Here is a 23,668-nt window from a genome sequence, read left to right as displayed (position 1 = left end):
TTAGAGTTTTCAATTAATCTACCATGCATGTTTTGGGGAAGTGGAAGGAAACCGGAGTACCCGGAGAAAACCCACGCGCGCACGGGGGGAACATGCAAACTCCACACAGGCGGGGCCGGGATTTGAACCCCAGTCCTCAGAACTGTGAGGCAGATGTGCTAACCAGTTATTTGGATAAGATCCCGTCATCTGTTCACCCAAGATTTTTAGTTCAACAGCATTTTTTTGGTAGCATTTACTGTATACTTAACATTTTTCATGTTCACATTTTTCCACCCACCTTCTATAACTAAGTTTTATCCATCCATAATAGGACATACTCACACCCGTCTATCCGGCCACAATCTTTCTGTCCATTCATGGTCTCTATGTCCAGTCAGTCACACTGTTTGTGTGTGCACGGGGTTGCCAGAGAGTTTGCAATCACACTGGGTTTGTTCCAAAGTGCTGAGACAGATTTTAATTAGGAAACATTGTGCTGTGATCATAATCAATACCATCGAACCAGTTGAGGTTGTTCAGTGAAAAGAGAGCACGTGTGTGTTTTGGTCCAGGGCCCGGATTTTAACCCCAAACCTCAGAACTGTGAAGCGGATGTTCGGACAACTGAGTCACCGTGCAGCCTGATTGGAAGATGATTAATGAAATTGTTTTTGCAATATCAGTGCACATGTACTACTGTACATTCATTCTGTTCTGTAAGCTAGTAAAGGTGCACACAATACCACGTGAGATGTTACATACTACGCTCGAATTTGTGTGATTGTGTCAGTGGCTCCTGCTGCTCTTGATGGAGGCGAGGGGAGATGGGAGGGTGCTGTGTACACAGCTGGAGAGTGCAAAGACCTGCAAGGCGCCAATTATGGTTCATTGATCGGACTTTGCCTTGCTATTATTTGAGCTATTATTTCCATGGTGTGTGTGTGCATGTGTGTGACTCAGTGAAGTAAGCAAACATCCCAGTCTGACTCCCAGGTTTGAATGTGTGATTGACACACGAGACTTGCAAAATCCACTTCTATGATGCATTAGGACCAGTGTTCAACTGCTGAATGGAATTATGTAAGATTGTGGTCCTCTTGTGTCTATTTTCAGTCTAATCGACAGGGTCATTGTTCTCACATGAAAGTACGTAAAAATGACTAATATCTGTGTGCATTTTCATAATTACCTGGAGAATCTCTGTGCTTATGGGAAAAGTTCCACGAATGTCCTTTCAGCGTGTGGAATATTGATCAGTGCATTAGTCTGGGGCCAGTAAGACAAACTGTTCTCTCACTGGAGTCATTCTGCATAAAAGCCTCTACTCAGTGACTTCTAGTCGACATAAGGAGCATGCAATCATACACCTTCCCCTGCAGATATACTGTATCTTGCAATAGTGAGTTCACCCCTCACAGTTTTGTAAATATTTTAAAGGGACACCACTGAAGAAATGACACTTGCTAAAGTTTTATGCTGTTTTCACATTGGTGTTTCCACACTTTTGTTGCCAGCGGCAATGGCTGTGTTATTTTGAGAGGAGAGTAAATTTACACTATTATACAAAATGCACAGACTACTTTAGATTGTAGCAAAGCATCATTTCTTCAGTGTTTCCCATGAAAGATAAAATAAAATGATTACAAAAATGTGAGGGTGTACTCCCTTTTGTGAGATAATTTATTACTCCTCTATATATACTGTATTCCTCATTGTTGTAATAAGAAATCAAATGCACATTTAGAAAGATTTCTTACAAAAACAATACTGACCATGTTTTTATACGCATATCATAGGACGTGTTTATTTATTCATCTGCAGTGAATATCAGACATCTAATAAGCCTGGCACACACTGAGGGATGCGACCAAACGTGATTGAATTGGACCATCACGAAAAAATTACACTCTTCGCTACACACCGAACAACACCGCACATCTTCTGATGCGCTGCAATGGAAAAAGCACAACCCTGTATCTGGTTTGGAGGCTCCACATACAATATACTGAATTGTATTATTTCTTATTGAACCACAAAACCATGGCGGGATTGTGCGGGTGGCCACAAAGAAGAAGAAATGGGTGAGAATAAGGAGAACATGTAGATATTTTGAGAGGCTGTTGGTAATGATCGACTTCCCCAGTGTATTCCAGTGACAAAGACTCTCCGCGGTTTGCTTTCTAGCAACAGGTACATATGAAATTCTGAATAGTTATGTATTATTGCAAAGCACAATATATATACTCTGGCTCCATGATATTTGTTTGAGCATCGTCATCACGATGTACGTGTGCCCAATAGTCACATCACAGGGCTGCTGCGATGTTGGTGTACTGTAATATACAGTGAATCAACTGTAATATTAAAAGTGACCAGCAGAGGGACACGTTTGGACATGCTAATAGAAAGATTGTGCCTGCTGCATTTCCTATTTCTCTCTTCGGAATGAAACTAGGCAGCCACGTGGCAGATGCATGAGTGCGTGAGATGCATTCAGGGACACTGCGTAAATAGGAGTGAATATGTTCGTAAAACAGTACATAATTGTAAAAATGGATTACTAGGAATATTATTATTTGTATCAGAATACTTTAGTTAAAACACTGTACGATCACACTGTAATAATAGGGAATTTATTTGGTTTTGTAATATGAGTATATAAATTATTTTGTTAATATCAGTCAGCCAGAGCTTGTGAGGAATGGAAAGTTATCATTGTAATTTTACCATCATTCCTGTCATACCGTGATGTGTGTTTTTGTTTCCACATTGAGGACAAAAGTTCTGTTTTTTGTTTTAATTATCTATTTTAAAAAAAACACACAAGTGAAGCAACACGTTTTTCCTTATGTTTTTGAGATTGTAAGGTGAAAGCTGCAGCTGGCAACAGGTGTGGACTGAATGGGTGGCAACAATGAGGAAATGAAATGCCAGTATTTCGAGGGTAATAGCCTGTCAACAAAGAACTATGAACTAGTTCATTTTTGGAAGGGTGAACTTTGTTAAAAAAATTAAATTATGAACTATAAACTGAAGTAGTTCATTTTTGGAGCAATGATGAACTGAACTTTGAGCTAGTTTGCCTACAAAATGAACTTTCCCAACACTGAGTGAAAAGATCCTGAAAGACGCTGTATCTCAGCCTGGTGGTCCTGCATCGGATGCTCCATAGCCTCCAGCCTGAGGGGAACGGTTGGAAGAGAGGGTGTATGTGATGGTTTGAGTCTTTGATGATGCAGAAATCCCTCTTTCTGCACCTCCTGGTGAAGTTGTTTGTGATGCCCCCAGAATCTTCTGAGCAGCCTTTCAATCTTCTGAGCAGCCTTTACTGTCCTTTGTAGTGCCTTCCTTTTTTTTCAGCCAAGCAGCTGCTGTGCCACACAGTGATTCTGGTCCCGAGGATGCTCTCCACCACAAATCTATCCAGTAGAAGCTCCTCAAGAGACCGCTCTCTCGTCTGGCACGTCACAGCTTAGGGAGGAAGTAGAGAGGTTGGTGTGTCTTCTTGAGCATACAGGAAGTGTTTCAGTTCCAGGTGAGGTCTTTGGAAAGGTGGACTTCGATGTACTTGTAGCTGGAGACCACTTCCACTGCTGCTTCTCCGATGTGCAGGGGGTGGAGGTAGTGTCTGTCCCTGCTGCATTCCACTACCATCTCCTTGGTCGTCTTCACATTGATGCAAAGATTGTTATCTTTGCACCAGTCCACCCGATGTTCTACCTCCTCTCTTTACTCTGACTCATCGTTGTTGGTGATGTGTCCCACTAATGCTGTGTCATCCACAAACCTCTCCATATGACAGCAGTCATAGGTCAGTAGTCTGAACAGGAGGGGGCTCAACATGCAGCCCTGGGGGGAGCCAGTGCTGAGGGGATGGAGGAGGAGACGGTGTTGTGGATCCTGACAGTCTGTTGTCTGTTTGTCAAGAAGTCCAGGACCCAGTTACCCAGTGATGGACTCACCCCTAGAATGTTCTGTTTTTGCACCAGAGTCTGTGGGATGATGGTGTTGAAGGCGGAGGTGAAATCCAGAAAGACCAGGCGGACGTAGGAGTTCTTGCTCTCCAGGTGGGTGAGGGTTGTGTTGACCACTGACGAGATGACATTTTCAGTGCAGCGGTTCTTCCTGTATGCATACTGGTGAGGCTCCACAGTGATGTCGATGGAGTTTGTGATCTGGGCCATTACCAGTTTCTCAAAGCACTTCATGACTATTGACGTGAAGGCTACTGGCTGATAGTCATTCATACCCGTCCGTCACTGTGGAACTCGGGTACAGGGATGATGGAGGCAGTCTTTAGGCAGGTAGGAACAGACGCTACTTGGAAGAGGTGTTAAAAATGTCTGTTAGCATCTCTGCTAGCTGGTGGGCACCGTCTTTCAGTACCCACCCTGGGATTTTGCAGGACCTGCGGCCTTGCGTAGGTTAATCCTTTGCAGGGTCTTCTGCACGTCTCCTGGGGTTAAGATGAGGGGCATACTGTATCATCAGGTGGTGGTTTGAGTCTGGCGCTGGGGGTGACATTGTTGGGGTCTTCAAAGCAGGCAAAGGCCTGGTTGAGGGAATCTGGTGAGGAAGGGTCTTCTGGGGATTGTGCATCCTTGGTGTTGTAATTTCTGATGCACTTGATGACCTTTCCACATGCTGCGAGGGTCATTGGAGGTGATCTGGCCCTGGATTTTTTTCTGCATAGGCTTATTTAGTCCTCTTGATGCCTTCAGCTAGCTCTCTTCTTGCTGCCCAGTGCGCTCATGCATCACATGCCCTGAAGCAGCATCCCTAGCCTTCAGCAGTGCTTTCAACTCAGCCAGGGCTTCTGGTTCGGTTGGAGAGTAATTGTCTTGGTGGTATAGAAATCATCAGCAAATTTAGAGATGAAGTCCAGGACAAATGAAGTGTATTCCTCCAGGTCCACCTCTCCTTCCTTTATAGCTGCTTCCCTAAATATTTGCCAATCCTTGGACTGTAGCACGTAAGGTGCATCACTGGGTTACACAGTGACACTTCTGACTCTGGGCTTGGTCTGTTTCCCCATTGGGCTCCAGCAAGATGGTGATGTGGTCAGAGAAGCAAAGTTGGGGCTGGGAAGAGCTCTGTATGCACCACAAATATTTGTGTAAAAACAGTCCAGTGTAATATTCTCTTGTGTTGGTATGGCAACATGCTGGTATCATCTGGGCAGACTGCTAGCATTACCATTAGCCCCCGGAGCCATGTAAACAATGGCGGCTGTGAACTTGCGCGGTAGATAGACATGGATAGTCAAATGCTCTATTTCCTAAGCGCAATGGCTCCCTATAAGTCCAGTGTTTGCGCACCTTTGTTGACATAAATACAGAGTCCACCACTGCGTTTTTTCCCAGGAACGGCTACAGCTACAGCTATAGTTGTTTGTATGTTGTTTAGCCACGTTTCTGTGAGGCAGTTCCTCATGTCGCTGGAGCCACCAATCCCCAGGCGAATTAAGTCCATTTTATGGTCCAGTGAGTGAACTTTGGCAAGGAAGAGTGATGGTATTGACAGTTTGTTAGCTTTTAGCTGAGCTAGTCAGCCAGCTCATTTGCCTCGCTTCTGCTTCCGTGAGCATCGCTTCCTCTTGCTGGCGTCTCTGCATCTCGTGCAATGTTTCTCCTTTGTTTGTAACAGCTGCAGTCTGCCGAGAGTACTTTTCAATGTAGATGGAAGGAAGAGTTGGTATACATGTGGGGTCCCTGGGGACTGGTATGAGGTCGGGAGTGTGTGGGTGTCGGACCGGGTTTCAGCACATCTGTGCCGTTTCCCGGTCCGGGCGCCCTGCCCCTCTGCCCTGCCTGCCCCCCTGGATTTTAATCACATACACTCATCCCCATGTTTTAATGCACCGCATACACCCATCTCTGGTGGGTCTTGGTTGGGGGAATTTGGCTGTTAGACAGCAGTGCCTGGCAGCCCTGGGGGGAGGGGTGGCATTGGGTCCCTGCGGCCTCCAACGGGTGGCCGGTTGTCGGGGCGCCTCGGTGGGGCCGGCGGAGCGCCCTGGGTCCCTCTGTGTAGGACGTGTCCCGCTGCTCTCGGGTGGGGTCCTCAACCTCCGCGGTGCAGGCACAGCAATTACAGGACACTCCTGTCAGTCTTTGTGCATGCGAAACGGTGTCAATTCACTTGCATGTGTCCGCAGGCACACACCCCTGGGAATCTTTCACTGGGTGTGGGGCCACTCATTCTGGTCCCCATTAACCGCGAAAAACGAGGGAACACTGTACATAATTCGTCCGAGATCTAGTTATATTAACATACACTGATATCCATTGTCATTTTATTTTTGTTTATTGTGTGTCTTGTTTTAGGTGGTGCATTTTAAGGTTTAGCTTTTAATCTTGTTGTGCTGTTATGCAATGACATACATTCTGATTCTGATTCATCCATATCGTCATCATAACAACACTAAAAACCTCAAAACATATATTTTTTTTGTGAAAGCTCATCTGCATTATTTCTTGGCTGTTACATCTGCGATGTTGCAACGCCAATCTTTAGCGATTCAAATTTTGATCTGCAGCAAATCCAGTAGCTGACGGTCGATCACTCATGCAAATCCCGCAACAGGTTTAGTCGGTTTTGGCCGCCTCGTGTGGTGTGCGGTGGCCCATAAGGGTAACACAATTATAAGAGAGGACGTTATGAAGAAGAAAAAAAAAGAAGAATCACCTTTTATTGTTATGAACATGCATGCATACACACGAAATTTGTTCTCTGCAGTTTACCCATCACAGTGAACACATACACACGTTAGTGGAAGATGACACTGGCGCAGGGGGCAGCTGAAGCGCCCGGGGAGCATTTCCGGGTATCAGTGTCTTGCTCAAGGACACCACAGCCGTGAGTCCGGGGGATGTTGGCGGATGCTCAAGTCGGGGTTTTGAACCTAGGTCCCCACGGAGGCAGGCAATGATCTTAACCATTGGGCCAGAGCTGTTTTATTAGTACAATATTTGTACAAATGCAGTTCCATAATAATTTTAAATAATAGTAATTTACAGAAGTGTAGTATTAGTATAGAGTATTTATAGTCCAGTTTGTGTGTGTGAATGTAATAAATATTAATGCAAAAGATTCTAATAGAAAAGCTCACAAAATGTAATGCATAACTCTCCATGCTCCATATTTGTAATGCTTTTGTACATTTATTTATATGGTCCATATATGATCCATGCAAAAACAGTGCCTCAGTCACAGAAAATGAAAAAGTAAAAAAAAAATCAAAATAAGTGATCAAACCTGTGAACTGCTGGTAACACTGGACTTGTCCTTGTCTTTTAATCAATCTTCTCCACTGTTCTCTATCTGGTTTTCTTCCTGAGCCAAGAAGCAAAGGACAGCACTTTGATAGACAGGTCTATTACCTTAAATGCTGCGCACGTGTCTCGAGATGCACGTGTATATGGATCCTGTGGGAGCCTGTGAGAAGTGCACTGCACAAAGTGTGGCTAATTGAGTGTGTGTGCTTGAGTGTTTGTCATATAGTATGTGTGTGCAGTATGTAACGGGCTGTCATGTTATGTAGTGGACTGCAACACCAGAGCACAAACAGCTTTAACTGACTTGTTTACTTTACATTAATACAATCAGATTATTGCTTGAACAGCATCACCCTCTTTGAACGTTTACTGTATATAACAGATCTTTTTAGACATCCTATCTTCCCTGGTCATACTTTTTCCGATTGACATTCATTTGTCTATGGGGGTGGGGAGGTTTTGGGTGGGGGTGCCCGGAGCCACTGCCCACTCTGACCCCTCCAACCCCCGCACCTCCCATTTACACACCACTGGTACCTGAAGTAGTTAGCACTAAAAGTCTGCAAAAACAGCACTATAAGGATTATGTTATTCAGACAATACCGCAGTTGAAACATTACTCCTCTTTAAATATACAGTAAAATATAAAAACATTGTTTATTAAATACATATTTCATTGTTCTGCAGTGCCATCTACTGAATCAGATGGGATACTGCCCCACTATCTTTAATTTGACAAGTATAACAGTGATTGGTTTCTGTAGATCAAATCTATTCTCCCGATAATAATATCCAAGTATGATGTCAAATGCAGCCCTATGGGGGGCACAAGTCAGTGCAAACTGTAGGCCGGTCCCAAGCCCGGATAAATGCAGAGGGTTGCGTCAGGAAGGGCATCCGGCTTAAAACCTTGCCAAACAAATATGAGCGTTCATCCAAAGAGTTCCATACCGGATCGGTCGTGGCCCGGGTTAACAACGTCCGCCACCGGCGCCGTCAACCTGCAGGGCGCTGTTGGAAATTCAGCTACTGTGGGTCGAAGTCAAAGAAGAAGAAGAAGAAGAGGTGGAAAGCGGGTTCTTCGGCAGAAAGAGAAGAGGAAAACACAGAGCCTAGAACTGAATGTGGGGACTTTGAATGTTGGGACTATGACAGGAAAATCTCGGGAGTTGGTTGACATGATGATTAGGAGAAAGGTTGATATATTGTGTGTCCAGGAGACCAGGTGGAAAGGCAGTAAGGCTAGAAGTTTAGGGGCAGGGTTTAAATTATTTTACCATGGTGTAGATGGGAAGAGAAATGGAGTCAGGGGTTATTTTAAAAGAAGAGTTGGCTAAGAATGTCTTGGAGGTGAAAAGAGTATCAGATCGAGTGATGAGGCTGAAATTTGAAATTGAGGGTGTTATTTGTAATGTGATTAGTGGCTATGCCCCACAGGTAGGATGTGACCTAGAGGTGAAAGATAAATTCTGGAAGGAGCTAGATGATGTAGTTCTGAGCATCCCAGACAGAGAGAGAGTCGTAATTGGTGCAGATTGTAATGGACATGTTGGTGAAGGTAATAAGGGTGATGAAGAAGTGATGGGTAAGTACGGTATCCAGGAAAGGAACTTGGAGGGACAGATGGTGGTAGACTTTGCAACAAGGATGCAAATGGCTGTAGTGAACACTTTTTTCCAGAAGAGGCACGAACATAGGGTGACCTACAAGAGCGGAGGTAGAAGCACACAGGTGGATTACATCTTGTGCAGACGATGTAATCTGAAGGAGGTTACCAACTGTAAGGTAGTGGTAGGGGAGAGTGTGGCTAGACAGCATAGGATGGTGGTGTGTAAGATGACTCTGGTGGTGGGGAGGAAAATTAGGAAGACAAAGGCAGAGAAGAGAACCATGTGGTGGAAGCTGAGACAGGACGAGTGTTGTGCAGCTTTTCGGGAAGAGGTGATACAGGCTCTCGGTGGACGGGAAGAGCTTCCAGAAGACTGGACCACTGCAGCCAAGGTGATCAGAGAAGCAGGCAGGAGAGTACTTGGTGTATCTTCTGGCAGGAAAGGAGAGAAGGAGACTTGGTGGTGGAACCTCAGAGTACAGGAAATCATACAAGGAAAACGGTTAGCTAAGAAGAAGTGGGACACTGAGAGGACCGAGGAGAGGCGAAAGGAATACATTGAGATGCGACACAGGGCAAAGGTAGAGGTGGCAAAGGCAAAACAAGAGGCATATGATGACATGTATGGCAGGTTGGACACTAAAGAAGGAGAAAAGGATCTATACAGGCTGGCCAGACAGAGGGATAGAGATGGGAAGGATGTGCAGCAGGTCAGGGTGATTAAGGATAGAGATGGAAATATGTTGACTGGTGCCAGCAGTGTGCTAGGTAGATGGAAAGAATACTTCGAGGAGTTGATGAATGAGGAAAATGATAGAGAAGGGAGAGTAGAAGAGGCAAGTGTGGTGGACCAGGAAGTGGCAATGATTAGTAAGGGGGAAGTTAGAAAGGCATTAAAGAGAATGAAAAATGGAAAGGCAGTTGGTCCTGATGACATTCCTGTGGAGGTATGGAAGCATCTAGGAGATGTGGCTGTGGAGTTTTTGACCAGCTTGTTCAATAGAATTCTAGTGCGTGAGAAGATGCCTGAGGAATGGAGGAAAAGTGTACTGGTGCCCATTTTTAAGAACAAAGGTGATGTGCAGAGCTGTGGCAACTATAGAGGAATAAAGTTGATGAGCCACACAATGAAGTTATGGGAAAGAGTAGTGGAGGCTAGACTCAGGACAGAAGTGAGTATTTGCGAGCAACAGTATGGTTTCATGCCTAGAAAGAGTACCACAGATGCATTATTTGCCTTGAGGATGTTGATGGAAAAGTACAGAGAAGGTCAGAAGGAGCTACATTGTGTCTTTGTAGATCTAGAGAAAGCCTATGACAGAGTACCCAGAGAGGAACTGTGGTACTGCATGCGGAAGTCTGGAGTGGCAGAGAAGTATGTTAGAATAATACAGGACATGTACGAGGGCAGCAGAACAGCGGTTAGGTGTGCTGTAGGTGTGACAGACGAATTTAAGGTGGACGTGGGACTGCATCAGGGATCAGCCCTGAGCCCCTTCCTTTTTGCAGTGGTGATGGATAGGCTGACAGATGAGGTTAGACTGGAATCCCCGTGGACCATGATGTTTGCAGATGACATTGTGATCTGCAGTGAAAGCAGGGAGCAGCTGGAGGAACAGTTAGAAAGATGGAGGCATGCACTGGAAAGAAGAGGAATGAAGATTAGCCGAAGTAAAACAGAATATATGTGCATGAATGAGAGGGGTGGTGGGGGAAGAATGAGGCTACAGGGAGAAGAGATGGCAAGGGTAGAGGACTTTAAATACTTGGGGTCAACCGTCCAGAGCAATGGTGAGTGTGGTCAGGAAGTGAAGAAACGGGTCCAAGCAGGTTGGAACGGGTGGAGGAAGGTGTCAGGTGTGTTATGTGACAGAAGAGTCTCTGCTAGGATGAAGGGCAAAGTTTATAAAACAGTGGTGAGGCCAGCCATGATGTATGGATTAGAGACAGTGGCACTGAAGAGAAAACAGGAAGCAGAGCTGGAGGTGGCGGAAATGAAGATGTTGAGGTTCGCTCTCGGAGTGACCAGGTTGGATAAAATTAGAAATGAGCTCATCAGCGGGACAGCCAAGGTTCGATGTTTTGGAGACAAAGTTAGAGAGAGCAGACTTCAATGGTTTGGACACGTCCAGAGGAGAGAGAGTGAGTATATTGGTAGAAGGATGATGAGGATGGAGCTGCCAGGCAAGAGAGCTAGAGGAAGACCAAAGAGAAGGTTGATGGATGTCGTGAGGGAAGACATGATGGCAGTTGGTGTTCGAGAGGAGGATGCAGGAGATAGGCTCTCATGGGAAAGGATGACGCGCTGTGGCGACCCCTAACGGGACAAGCCGAAAGGAAAAGAAGAAGAAGAAGATGTCAAAATCACATCTGCTTCTCGAATCCCTTGCAACTTAATCTTGGGTAAAGCTGACACAAGCCGGATTTATTTAAAGTTGACAGCAAATGCTATTAAATTTACCTGAAAACATAAGCTTCAAAATTATGTTTGGATTAGCGGTGTGCTGTGCATTTGGTACCTGGACCTTTATATGGGGTTTACCCCAGTTAATCCACCTTATTATGGCGACTTGGGGACTGCTATCAATGAAAAGTCGCCAAAAGGCTGCAGTGGGCTCGTAACGGTGCGATGCGATCAGGTTCAAGCAAATCCATGCTGAAGTCCAGGTGACGGTTTAAAAGTTTAAATGCAAAAAATAAATAAAAATACAAAAACCAAATAATAGTAGCTAAGTGGCGATTTGACCTAATTTGACATACGTACCCATCCATCCATCCATTTTCTGAGCCGCTTCTCCTCACTAGGGTCGCGGGCGTGCTGGAGCCTATCCCAGCTGTCATCGGGCAGGAGGCGGGGTACACCCTGAACTGGTTGCCAGCCAATCGCAGGGCACATAGGAACAAACAACCATTCGCACTCACAGTCATGCCTACGGGCAATTTAGAGTCTCCAATTCATGCATGTTTTTGGGATGTGGGAGGAAACCGGAGTTCCCGGAGAAAACCCACGCAGGCACGGGGAGAACATGCAAACTCCACACAGGCGGGGCCGGGGATTGAACCCGGGTCCTCAGAACTGTGAGGCTGACGCTCTAACCAGTCGGCCACCGTGCCGCCGACATACGTACCATGACGGTCAATAGAAAGTATCGGAGCCTCACTAATCCTCTTTGTCCCCGACGGCACCGCCAGTTAACAGGTGTCTAAAATTACGAATCAGTGAAAGGAACGCCCAACCTGTGCCAATTACCGGAAATAGTATTCAGTGCAAAAAACACACACACACACACACACACACAGACACACACACATATATATATCAATTTGATGGAACAAATATTTAACTATTAGTAAATTTTGCTTCTGATAGTGTTTAAACCAGCATCAACGTAACTATAGCGAGAGCCCCGCAGCAGAAAAAAAAGAAAGAACAGCAGCAAAAAAAATCTGCAAACGCTTGCTTCTTATTGGAAAACCAAAGTTAAAAGGTACTCTTGTGAGAGAGACAATGAGGAGTGACCATATCTGCTTTGTGTCAGGCTGAGGGAGATTCAGGGCACCCTGATATGTGTTATACATAAAATGTTGACGGACATTTTTGTATTGATTAAACAAGACCCTTATTTCCATTTAGAGTGCTAATGTCATCAAATGTACGTCTTGCCTTGGCCAAATGAAAGAGGGAACAACTGCAGGATGGTTTTCATGTATGAGGAGCCATTAAAATGTGCTAAGGTGCCCTTGAAGTTAACCATTTATCATACAAACACGACTACTGCCTTTTAACAGGCATTAGATACTTTCGAGCATGTGCGGCCCCTTTGCAGAAAGACTGTATGCTGTCATTTCGTGCATGTTCAAAAATACACACCTTGGCACACATTATATTTGCTGGGAAATTGTACGTAACACATTCTTTTCATGTTTGTGTCGTGCATCATGCTGAAAGCTTCAGTGTGCATGTGTAATACTATCATCAGACAGTATTACTTATACCCCATCTTTTAATTCGATATGGTGAGATGTCGTCACTCACTTCTTCCTTGCAACGCAGTATGTGTAAAAAGGAACATCAACTTTTTATTAGAGCACAATTGACTGCACTTTTGGCAGTCAGTTTGCTGGTTTGGAGGGTAAACAAATACAAAGGGTAGGCTTTGTCGTGTATATTGGTTTAGGATAAAAAACGTAATTAATTTTGGAGAAAGAATACGCTGGAAGCGAACGAAGGTTTGCTACATGGACGAAATAAGAGTTCTTGATTATTAAACTCAAACACACAAAACACAACAGGAAGTAGAATTTTATATAAAATTGTATTAAAAGGAAAACTCCGGGGAAAACAATGTAGAGGGGTTTGACTATGGAAAGAAAATAATATTAATGATAATAGAAAGGAAAATAGGCATATGTAAAGAAAAATAGGACATTGTGTTTTGCTGGACTAAAAATGAGCGTGAATAGGGTACAGCGTGTTGAGCTAGTACAAAGTTGAAACTGGTGTGAAGCTGGTATTTTACCCCACAATTAGTAGGCACTAATTTTGTACATTCTGGCAACGATTGCCATCCTCTACTCACGACCATAGATCAGTTGGCCCTGGGTATGGTCTTTCTCCGAGGATCTCAGGAGGAAAGAAAGCAGGTTCAATTGAAGAAGAAGATGCACAAAAAGTAAAAACAAGCAAACCAAAAAAAAATGCAAAAAGAAAGTTGTTGTCCTGTTGAGGTGTACTCAGAGGTTTTCCACCATTTGAACTTGTTGCGGGCTCCGCTCTTGCTCTCAACTGCGGGCGTAACTGTTACGAGTGCCAGGAGTGACTTTCTGGAGCTCCGCCAACACATCAAGGCTGGGAAAAAGCAATCAAAGCCACATGGCCGGCTTCTTTGATCGGCTGGCGCCGCCGTCGTTGTCCGGCGTCGCTCTCGCACATGGTTGCAACAAAAGGACAAGGAAAGGGGAGGGGTTGGCCGAAGCCGCCCCGCAGCTGCAGGGATGTTAGCCAGCAGGAACAGAACCAAGAGGACAAGAAAGCAAGAGGGTGGAGGTTAAGGGTTAGATACCCAGGGGGCATGTCTAAGGGACAGAAAGTGGAGAAGACCACGCCCATAGGCTTGAATCTAGTTTACAATTTGGCCCATAAAAATGGGATTAAAAATCATACATTAAAATACTCCCAACTTTGCACTCTTACTCATAGATCAAGCATATAGAATGATTGTTTAAACTTTAGTCTTGGCCAATCAACTAATTGTTCAACACAACATCTTTTCGTACTGTTTGGCTTCAAATCAAGATGAACGGTTCTCAACCTGTAAGACCAGCTCGACCTGTAAGACTGACACAATAATGACCAAGACATCAAGACATACATTTAAAATATTCCTGAAGGTTTGTTTTGTTCGCTACAAACGTGGGATTTCTTGAATATCCTTTTAATGTCCACGGCCAGCGTCTCTCACCACCACTGGGGCGTGATCGTGTTCTATTGTTCAACAGTCATCAATCACTCCATGCGGCTGGTTGAGGTTCAGGAAGCATGAATGAAGAAATTCTTGGGGTTCCTATGACAACCGGGCAATGGGCGTGTCCGCTACAGCTTCATAAAACACACATGAAATACTACTAATAAAATGTGCCCCAAGACAATTATATTAGTACGTGTACACAATAGTTTTAAATTACTCAATTATAATGATACAATTCTTTGTATTGTGTTTCATTATCAGTGTTTCATAACCACAGTGGAACCTCTCAGGTCAAACATAAGACAATTGGGGACCCATGTTAACCTCTAATTTGGAAGCAAATTTTCCAATAACGTACAATGAAAATGGACAGAAACTAATCTGGGGTCGAGATAAATTTGACAGTGACACTTTTCATCTCCAAGATGTGTGAATAAAAGCGGTTCAAGTGGTAAACTATATTATATGTTAATTAATGTTCTTATCAATCAAAGTAAAAGTGTTGAGATGATTCACTTGTTATTTAATAATCATCAAGAAGCTTCTTAAGGACTTTGAAGATAAGTTGATATTTGGTGGTAAATATTAGTAGGCTAACAGAGTATAACAGATTTTAAAAGCAGGACAAAGTTGACTAAATTACATAAGGTGGGTGGGGGGGGGGACTATGTTTCCCTTGTGCCCCCAAAGGACTAGCTCGTTACGCCTTGGTTCGAGCCAGTGCCACCGCTTCTGCCGTTCGGCATGACAACCAAATTGGGATGAGCGACTCTTGCACTGATGATGAAGGCAGCTAGCTGTGAGGGCTATTGTGAATTGTAGGACACATTGACCATCAACACTTCAAACATATGCCGCGGTAATAAATATGCGCGCTTCAATTGGGCGCCAAGCGGCATTGGGTCTTGTCTTCCCTGACGGTTCCCCCGCCACAGCTGCAAAGGCCCATGCGCCTGACTGCTTAGCCAGTCGTGGCTGGATGGTGGATTGAAACAGTTTACAAAGTGGGGGGAGTAAACCACTAACACCCTTCGCACACGGCGGAATGAGCGTGCTCACTTTAACTTTTATCAGGAAGGGCTTTTAATTTTTGACGCAACTAATTTTGATTCGCCAGCATGGCGAACGTGGGCACTATTTACTTCACCACATCCTCTTTCAATTAGCCATTGGCGAATGGGCAGCGCAAATCCTGGGCAAGTGATAAAATAAGGTAACCATTCTAAAACATATAAGCAAAAGAATACTAGTACAGTACAGGGGGTCCTTGGTTTACGACATATGATGTTTTGAGCTTACAAATGGGATGCAATGAATTAGTTTCTGGAGCGGTGCAAGAATATATCATCACATGGCACAAGAGAGCATGCTCAGTTACCGACATATTTACTGGTTGTCATATTTGATTGTTTTAATGCTATTAACCTTAAAGGCTATGCTAGCCAAGTCACTGATGGTGTAGTGGTACACTCGCCTGACTTTGGTGTGGGCAGCATGGGTTCAGTTCCCACTCAGTGACGGTGTGAATGTGAGTGCAAATGGTTCTCCGTGTCTATATGTGCCCTGCGACTGACTGGCGACCAGTTCAGGGTGTAGTCCGCCTTTCGCCCGAAGTCAGCTGGGATAGGCTCCAGCGCCCCGTGACTCTAACCAGGATAAGCGGTGTTGAAAATGGTTGGTTGGTTATGCTAGCCTTAAAGGTTTTTTTCATCCAATATTTATTGTAATCATGACTTTGCTACTGCTGCATTATTGTTACTGACAGATGACGGCGCATTCCGACTAACACATTTGGGTTACGTCCCTACTGTAAGAATGCAGAAGCCAAAGAGCAAATCTGCACACAGAGGTAATCCCTTGACGCTTGCCGAGCAGAGCTTTTAAACATGGGGACTGTGGTTCAAACACCAAAGTGTTCCGTAACTTTATAGACTTCAAACTTTTGTTTGAATTCTGAACTCGACAACATCAGACTTTATACTTCCTTGCTAATAATCTGTCGAGACATTCACGGTCCAATTTTACATTAAAAAAAAAAAACACTGAAGGAAGTTCTATGCTGCACATTGGCACCAATGACGGTGTATGTTTCATAACCATAGCAACACAATGTTTCACAGCTGGCAGTCCATTACATTTCTCCATCCATCCATCCATCCATCCATTTTCTACTGCCTGCCCGAGGTCGGGTCGCGCGGGCAGTAGCTTTAGCAGGGACGCCCAGACTTCCCTCTCCCCAGCCACTTCCTCCAGCTCTTCTGGGGGGATCCCGAGGCGTTCCCAGGCCAGCCGAAGGATGTAGTCTTTGCCTTTCGGCTTAACTCCTTCTTTACCACAATGGACCGATTCAAAGTCTGCATCAATGCAGACGCTGCACCGATCCGCCTGTCGATCTCCCGTTCCATTCTTCCCTCACTCGTGAACAAGACCCCAAGATACTTGAATTCCTCCACTTGGGGCAGGATCTCATCCCCAACCTGGAGAAGGCACGCAACCCTTTTCCGACTGAGGACCATGGTCTCAGATTTGGAGGTGCTGATTGTCATCCCAGCCGCTTCACACTCGATGTGAACCGCTCCATTGAGAGTTGGAGATCATGGCTTGATGAAGCCAACAGAACCCCATCATCTGCAAAAAGCAGAGATGGAATACCGAGGCCACCAAACCGGACCTCTACGCCTCAGCTTCGTTTTGAAATTCTGTCCATAAAAGTTATGTACGGTGACAAAGGGAGCCTTGGCGGAGTCCAACCCTCACCGGAAACGAGTCCGACTTGCTATCAGCAATGCGGACCAAACTCTGACAACGGTCGTACAGGGACTGAACAGCACGTATCAGGGTACGGTACCCCTTCTTAAAAAGGGGGACCACCACCCCAGTCTGCCAATCCAGAGTTACTGTCCCCGATGTCCAGTCGATGTTGCAGAGGCGTGTCAACCAGGACAGCCCCTACAACATCCAGAGCCTTGAGGAACTCTGGGCAAATCTCATCCACCCCCGGGGACTTGCCACCAAGGAGCTTTTTAACCACCTCGGTGACCTCAAACCCAGAGGTAGGAGAGCCCGCCTAGGAGAACCCAGACTCTGCTTCCTCATGAGAAGGCGTGTCGGTGCAAATGACTCGGTCTTCGAAGTATTCTCCCCACCGACTCACAACGTCCCGAGTCGAGGTCAGCAGCACCCCATCCCCACTATACACAGTGTTGATGGTGCACTGCTTCCCCATCCCGGGACGCCGGATGGTGGACCAGAATTTCCTCGAAGCCCTCCGGAAGTCTTTCTCCATGGCCTCCCCAAACTCCTCCCATGCCCGAGTTTTTGCTTCAGCTACCACCAAAGCTGCATTCCGCTTGGGCAGCCGGTGGACATCAGCTGCCTCAGGAGTCCCACATGCCAGACAGGCCCGATAGGACTCCTTCTTCAGCTTGAAGACATCCCTCACCGTTGGTGTCCACCAACGGGTTCGCGGGTTGCCACTACGACAGGCACCGACCACATTACGGCCACAGCTCCGATCTGCCGGCTCAGCAATGGAGTCGCGGAATGGTCCACTCGGACTCGATGTCCCCCGCCCATGGAACCCACGTTACCCTTTCGGGCTGTGCCCGGCCGGGCCCCATGGGTGCAGGCCTGGCCACCAGCCACTCGCCCACGAGCCTCACCTCCAGGCCTGGCTCCAGTGGGGGGCCCCGGTGACCCGCGTCCGGGCAAGGGAAACCTCAATCCATCAATATTTCTCATCATTGGGGTCTTTTAGCCATGCTTTGTCTGGTCCCTCACCTAGGACCTGTTTGCCATGGGTGACCCTACCAGGGGTGTGAAGCCCCAGACAACTTAGCTCCTAGGATCATTGGGACACACAAACCCCTCCACCCTGATAAGGTGACGGCTTCCAGGAGGGGCATTACATTTCTATTTCTACCAATACTTGACATCACTTTAATTAGTCGTTTGCCATTTTGTTAGCAGTGAGCAGGAAAGGGCAGCTAATGAGAGAGGACGGCTTCAAAAGAGCCATAATAGCACTAGTGAGTTCCTCCTCCTGTGTGCTGCTTCGGCTCTTCGATTGGCTCTTCCTCCATCCACTTCCTATCCCCTGCACATCTGCAGACTAATTAATGACAAATTGGATTATAGTGTCACACTGAACTCTGCCCCCATCCCACCATTGACAGCTGAGACCCCATGATATAGGGATTAGTATTTTGATAGATGTGACCACACTTTTATCGTTTTATTAGCAATGCTGCTTATCTGTGGAAAGATCACAACTGCAAATGGCAGTGTGTCGGTGTGTGTGTCTCTGGGAGAAAGAGAGAGAGAGAAAGAGAGTGAGAGAGAGAGAGCGAGAGAGAGAGCACGTCTCTGAATGTGTATAATTGTGTCGAAACCACGCAGAGCCCACTGCTGTGCACAATCTGCACATTGCAAAAACACCACACCCACGACTTGAGTGTCAAAGTGTCAGTGGGCAAGACTTCTGTACATAATAGACCCACAGAGACACTATATAACATAAACTATGGATTCAATCAAAGAAGAATTTGTGGCTAAAGGTGGGGAAAAGACATGTAACTTTAAAGAGGCTGGAAAAGGTCTGGAAAGAGTTATTATGCGATATTATGCGACAGAGCGATATTATGATTACATGGGATTTTTTTTCCCCCAGATCGGGTTATATTCCTGTGGGAAACCCTTCTGTTAGTTCAGGATTATGTGATTTTGGAGTAGAAGTGGATAGTCCTTGGGGCCGGGCTGTTAATGAAGCGCAACATGATTAGACCTCGACTGGATTAACTAACTGCAGTGCTGATTCTTTTGCCTCCAACTTTCCCTTTCTCCTCAGCCTTTCCCGTCGAAGCTCTATTTGCTATTCTTTCAAGAGCTTGTTATCGTGCTGATTATAAAGTACAGTACAAAGCAAAGTATCAACGGCATCTAGTTATGTTGCAGTATGTCCTATCTACCTTTCCTCTTCTTTCTTTCAACATGTAATCATGGTAGCACAACATGCAGCAAAAAAATTTGACTTTCAAATCTCCTTCCTCTTCAACTATATGAAGACCAAAACCTGATCAGAGAGAGCGAGAGTGGGAAAAAATAATATGAGGAAAAAAAGACAAATGGGAAATGTTATGGATGTAGATGGGTACCAGAGATTAAAAAAAGATCATATCTATAGAAAAGAGAAAGGGTCTGATATTGGCAATGCTAAATGGTAAAAGAGAAAATAAAAAAAAAACAGCTTCTCTATGTACTATATTTATCATGGTAATGAGAGAGAAAAGGTGTATTTTTTGTATAGATTTTTTTTGAAAATGTATTTTTCATTTGTATGCTTAATGGGAAACATTTTCTCTGTTAGTCATATACAGTGATGAAAAAAAATATCAGACATCACTCAATATGAAGTTTATGTGACAAGCTGCCCAAACAGCACTGATAACCAAAATCCTTATGTTTCTGTAATTATTAATACAGGTACACCATTATGTCAAAGCTCTTTAAACCAATTTGTAAATCTAACATATAAGTATTAATACCCATGAATTTTCAAATGTAAAAAGAAAACATACCACTGCAAATTGTTATTGCTTGATTAGGAGTTCAAATTAGCAGCAGTGGAAGGGAGGGTGGGTGTAAGAGTGCTGTATGTTTGCGCATTGCATTGTGGGAACGAAAGGGGATGGGAGCAATGTGAAGAGATTTACAGTGCTGTGCTCAAGCTGCAGAGATGCTAAAATAGCAGTCTTTATGGTGGCTGAGTGTTCGCGGCTGATGCAAAGCTGTGAGGACAGACGGAACACAAGCAGGTCGACACACCTCACAGAGGAGGTTTATCACAGAGCAGGTTTTCCAAGTCAGAAGAAATGAGCGAGGGGAAACCAAGTCTTTAGAGGAAGCATCAGCTGTCATATGGAGGATGAGGAGAAGTGATGTTGTGGGATTATGAAGGGTGAGGCTCGTTTCATAATCGTTCTCTTATCTGTTTGGGTCTCGTTTATGACTTCCTCTTGGTGTGCGTGCCCATATGGATTTATAATTCTTCTCAGTTAAGTTGCATTGATCTCATGACAGTTACGCTATAGCGGCTCTCAACTTCTAATTCTGGTAAAACATGCTGTCTACGTTTTCATTTTTCATGATAATAAAAGGTGGTGTTCATTATGTGAAGCCGTCCATATGCACACCCGCTCTCATTGAATGCTACGGCATTGAATTAATATAGTATTTATGTGGTTTATATTAAAGAGGAGGGTGTGTATTGTGTCAGTCTGCCGTGATAGTAATAAATCATGTGATGAGTCGTGACGTTTTAACAGTATATCTTTCCTGTCCACCTTTGTAGACAACCAAATACTGTATTTCTTTTGTATATAACGTGAGTTATTATTTGTTTGATAATGCTTTTGGTTAGCCTTTGGAGAATATAATTAGTAGGATTTTATTATGTAAGCAACAGAAAACTTGTGTACGTATTGCATTGGACAAGGAGCTTAATGCTTTTAAGTTTATAAAAACAACATGACTAAATTCAAACTTTCACTTGCTTTGTAAGCATCGCACCAACATTGAAGAGTAAAATATATTGTTTTCAATCCAGCACATGTCATTCCACAGTATTATCTTTTTGTATTTTACCATGCCAACTCTGTTTGGCCTCAGTTGCATTAAAAATTAATGATTCCGAGAGTTTTAACAAAGGTGAAGGACTAAGTTAAAACATGCTTTTTGTATTCTGGTTTGCAGGTCCAGGAATGGCTGTGTCTCAACTGTCAGATGCAGCGGGCTCTTGGCATTGATATGACCACACCTCGTTCTAAGAGTCAACAACAGATCCACTCGCCGTCCCACCAAGCGAAATCTCTCGTCCAGCCTCAGCAGGCTGCACCTCAGCCAACACAGCCGGCGACTGCAGCACAGCCCAAACCTTTGGCACAGAGCCAGCCCACCCAGCAACAGCAGCAGCAACAACCGCAGACTCAACTCTATGGCCAAACTCAGTCCTACTCCCAGTCACAGCCATATTCCCAGTCCCAAACATACCCCCAGTCCCAGCCTTATTCTGAGTCCCAGACATACCCGCTGTCCCAGCACTATCCACAATCCCAGCAGTATCCCCAGGTGCAGGAGCATCCCCAGTCCCAACAGTATCCCCAGTCCCAGCATTACCCCCAGTCTCAGCAGTACCCCCAGTCCCAGCAGCACCCACAGTCCCAGCAGTATCTCCAATCCCAGCAGTATCCCCAGTCTCAACAGTACCCTCATTCCCAGCAGCATCCACAGTCTCAGCAATATCCCCAGTCTCAACAGTATCCCCAGGCCCAGCAGCAGCCTTACCCACAGTCCCAAGCCGGATCCCAGGCTCAGCAGCAGCCTTACCCACAGTCCCAGTTCGGACCCCAGGGTCAGCAGCAGCAGCTACAGCAGCAGCCTTATCCACAGTCTCAGTCTGGACCTCAGGGTCAGCATTATCCCCAGGCTCAGCAACAGCCTTATCCACAGTCGGGGCCCCAGACACAGCCTCATAGTTCACAAGGCTTACAAAGTCACACGTCTTCGAGTGGCCCCCAGAGCCAGACAGGTTCCTCCCATCAGGCTATGAGGCCTGACTCATATTCCCAGAGAGGTCCAAGAGCTGGTGGAGGTTCTGCAGGAGGCCCCACACAACCTGGTGGTCCGAGGATCCCCCATCCTGGCGCTATACCCCTCCCTGGCTTGACAAAAGCACCTTCCCAACCCGATTTGGGTCGTGGCTCTCCCATGCACCAGTCATTGGCACGGCACCATGACCAGACCAGAAGCGCCGGCTCCTCTCCAGCTCATAAGCCCCAGAGTCAGACCCATCCTCCAGCCCAGGATGGACTGACAAAGCTGTTTGGTTTTGGAGCTTCCTTGCTCAACCAGGCGAGTACTCTGATCAATGTAGACCCTTTGCCCACCTCTTCCACCCATCCCAGTCCTGCACGGGGCAAGGTGGTATTCAGTAATGAGACCCCTGACAACAGGCAGCCACAACAAGGGGTCTCGGTTGCCAAACCATTTGGCATGGGGGGTTCTCATGGTACGACTCCAATAACTGGTCCTCATGTGCCGGGCCAAATGGGTGGCTCACATGCACCAAACCAAATGGTCGGCTCTCAGCCGCCGAACCAAATGGGGGGCCCCCATGCACCGAGCCAATTGGGGGGTCCGCATGCACTGAGCCAGGTGGGAAGTCCGCATGCACTGAAGCAACAGCCTAAGCCTGTACCCCACCAACAAGGAATGCCACAACAGCAGTCGCCCGCCCTTCAGCAAAAAGATCCACAGCAACCTCAACACCGACAAATGCCCTCACATATGCAGAAGGTGGAACCAAAGCAGGAGCCTGCGATCGCTCCCAGCGCAGCTACGGAGCCAGTGAAGCCGAAAGTGACGTGTCCTCTGTGTAAAACAGAGCTGAACATCGACAGCTCCGACCCACCCAACTACAACTCATGTACGCAGTGCCAAACTCAAGTGTGCAACCTTTGCGGCTTCAACCCTACACCACATCTGGTTGAGGTAAGGACAGCAACACATGAATGCAATACAGTCTGCACAAAATATCTCACACACAAAAATATTCCCAAATTCAAGACATTTGTTCGAGAAAAGGAAATAGCGAAGCAGCAATGAAAGAAAAAGGCTACTAAACAAAGGTCACACTCATTAAGAAAATAAAAGGCAGAAGATCAGCAAAAGGGAGCACTCTCAGTTTGTTATCATCAACTGATGAAAAAAAAATACTCCCAATTGAGAGAGCAAGCGTGTAACTCATGCAGACAAGAAGATTGAGAGTGACTTGCTTGCTTTGAGGTGGCACGAGGCCTTCAGGGTCTTCGGGGAATACAGTTGGTCATGCTACTGTACTGTGTTACTGCCTACAAACAGACCTAAAGATAATGCACATGGTTATATTTAGCTACTACTGGTGGCTGATGATGTTATTTAGACCGAGAAAACGTAAGTTTTATATATATATATATATGCACGCACGCTATATATATATATCACACGTGCCGACTGTTAGAGCGCACGCCTCACACGTGGCTGAGGTAGCGGTCCCGCCTGTGTGGAGTTTGCATGTTCTCCCCGTGCCTGCGTGGGTTTTCTCTCGGCACTCCGGTTTCCTCCCACACCTCAAAAACATGCATTAATTGGGGACTCTAAATTGCCCGTAGGTGTGAATGTGAGTGTGAATGTTGTTTGTTTGTATGTGCCCTGTGATTGGCTGGCAACCAGTTCAGGGTGTACCCCGCCTCCTGCCCGATGATAGCTGGGATAGGCTCCAGCACGTCCGTGAAACC

The 23,668-nt window shown here is 45.7% G+C and overlaps 1 protein-coding gene across 6 annotated transcripts in view; it reads left to right on the top strand.

The window, feature by feature from the left end:
• Nucleotides 1-23,668, top strand: part of bsna (bassoon presynaptic cytomatrix protein a) — a 134,486-nt gene that overhangs the window by 36,018 nt on the left and 74,800 nt on the right. For 5 of the 6 annotated variants that reach the window (XR_009789462.1, XR_009789461.1, XR_009789459.1 and 2 more), the window contains exon 3: nucleotides 21,087-22,883. Coding sequence is in view for 2 of the 6 variants with exons in the window: in XM_061780078.1 (XP_061636062.1) it covers nucleotides 21,087-22,883 (1,797 nt within the window). In the remaining 4 variants the exon portion in view is untranslated. Of the gene's footprint in view, nucleotides 1-20,068; nucleotides 20,293-21,086; nucleotides 22,884-23,668 lie in introns of those variants that run through there. The other variant, XR_009789463.1, reaches the window with a different exon arrangement.

Source organism: Phyllopteryx taeniolatus, chromosome 1, assembly GCF_024500385.1.
Source record: "Phyllopteryx taeniolatus isolate TA_2022b chromosome 1, UOR_Ptae_1.2, whole genome shotgun sequence".
Lineage (NCBI taxonomy): Eukaryota > Metazoa > Chordata > Actinopteri > Syngnathiformes > Syngnathidae > Phyllopteryx > Phyllopteryx taeniolatus.
This window is presented reverse-complemented; position numbering and strand designations above follow the sequence as displayed.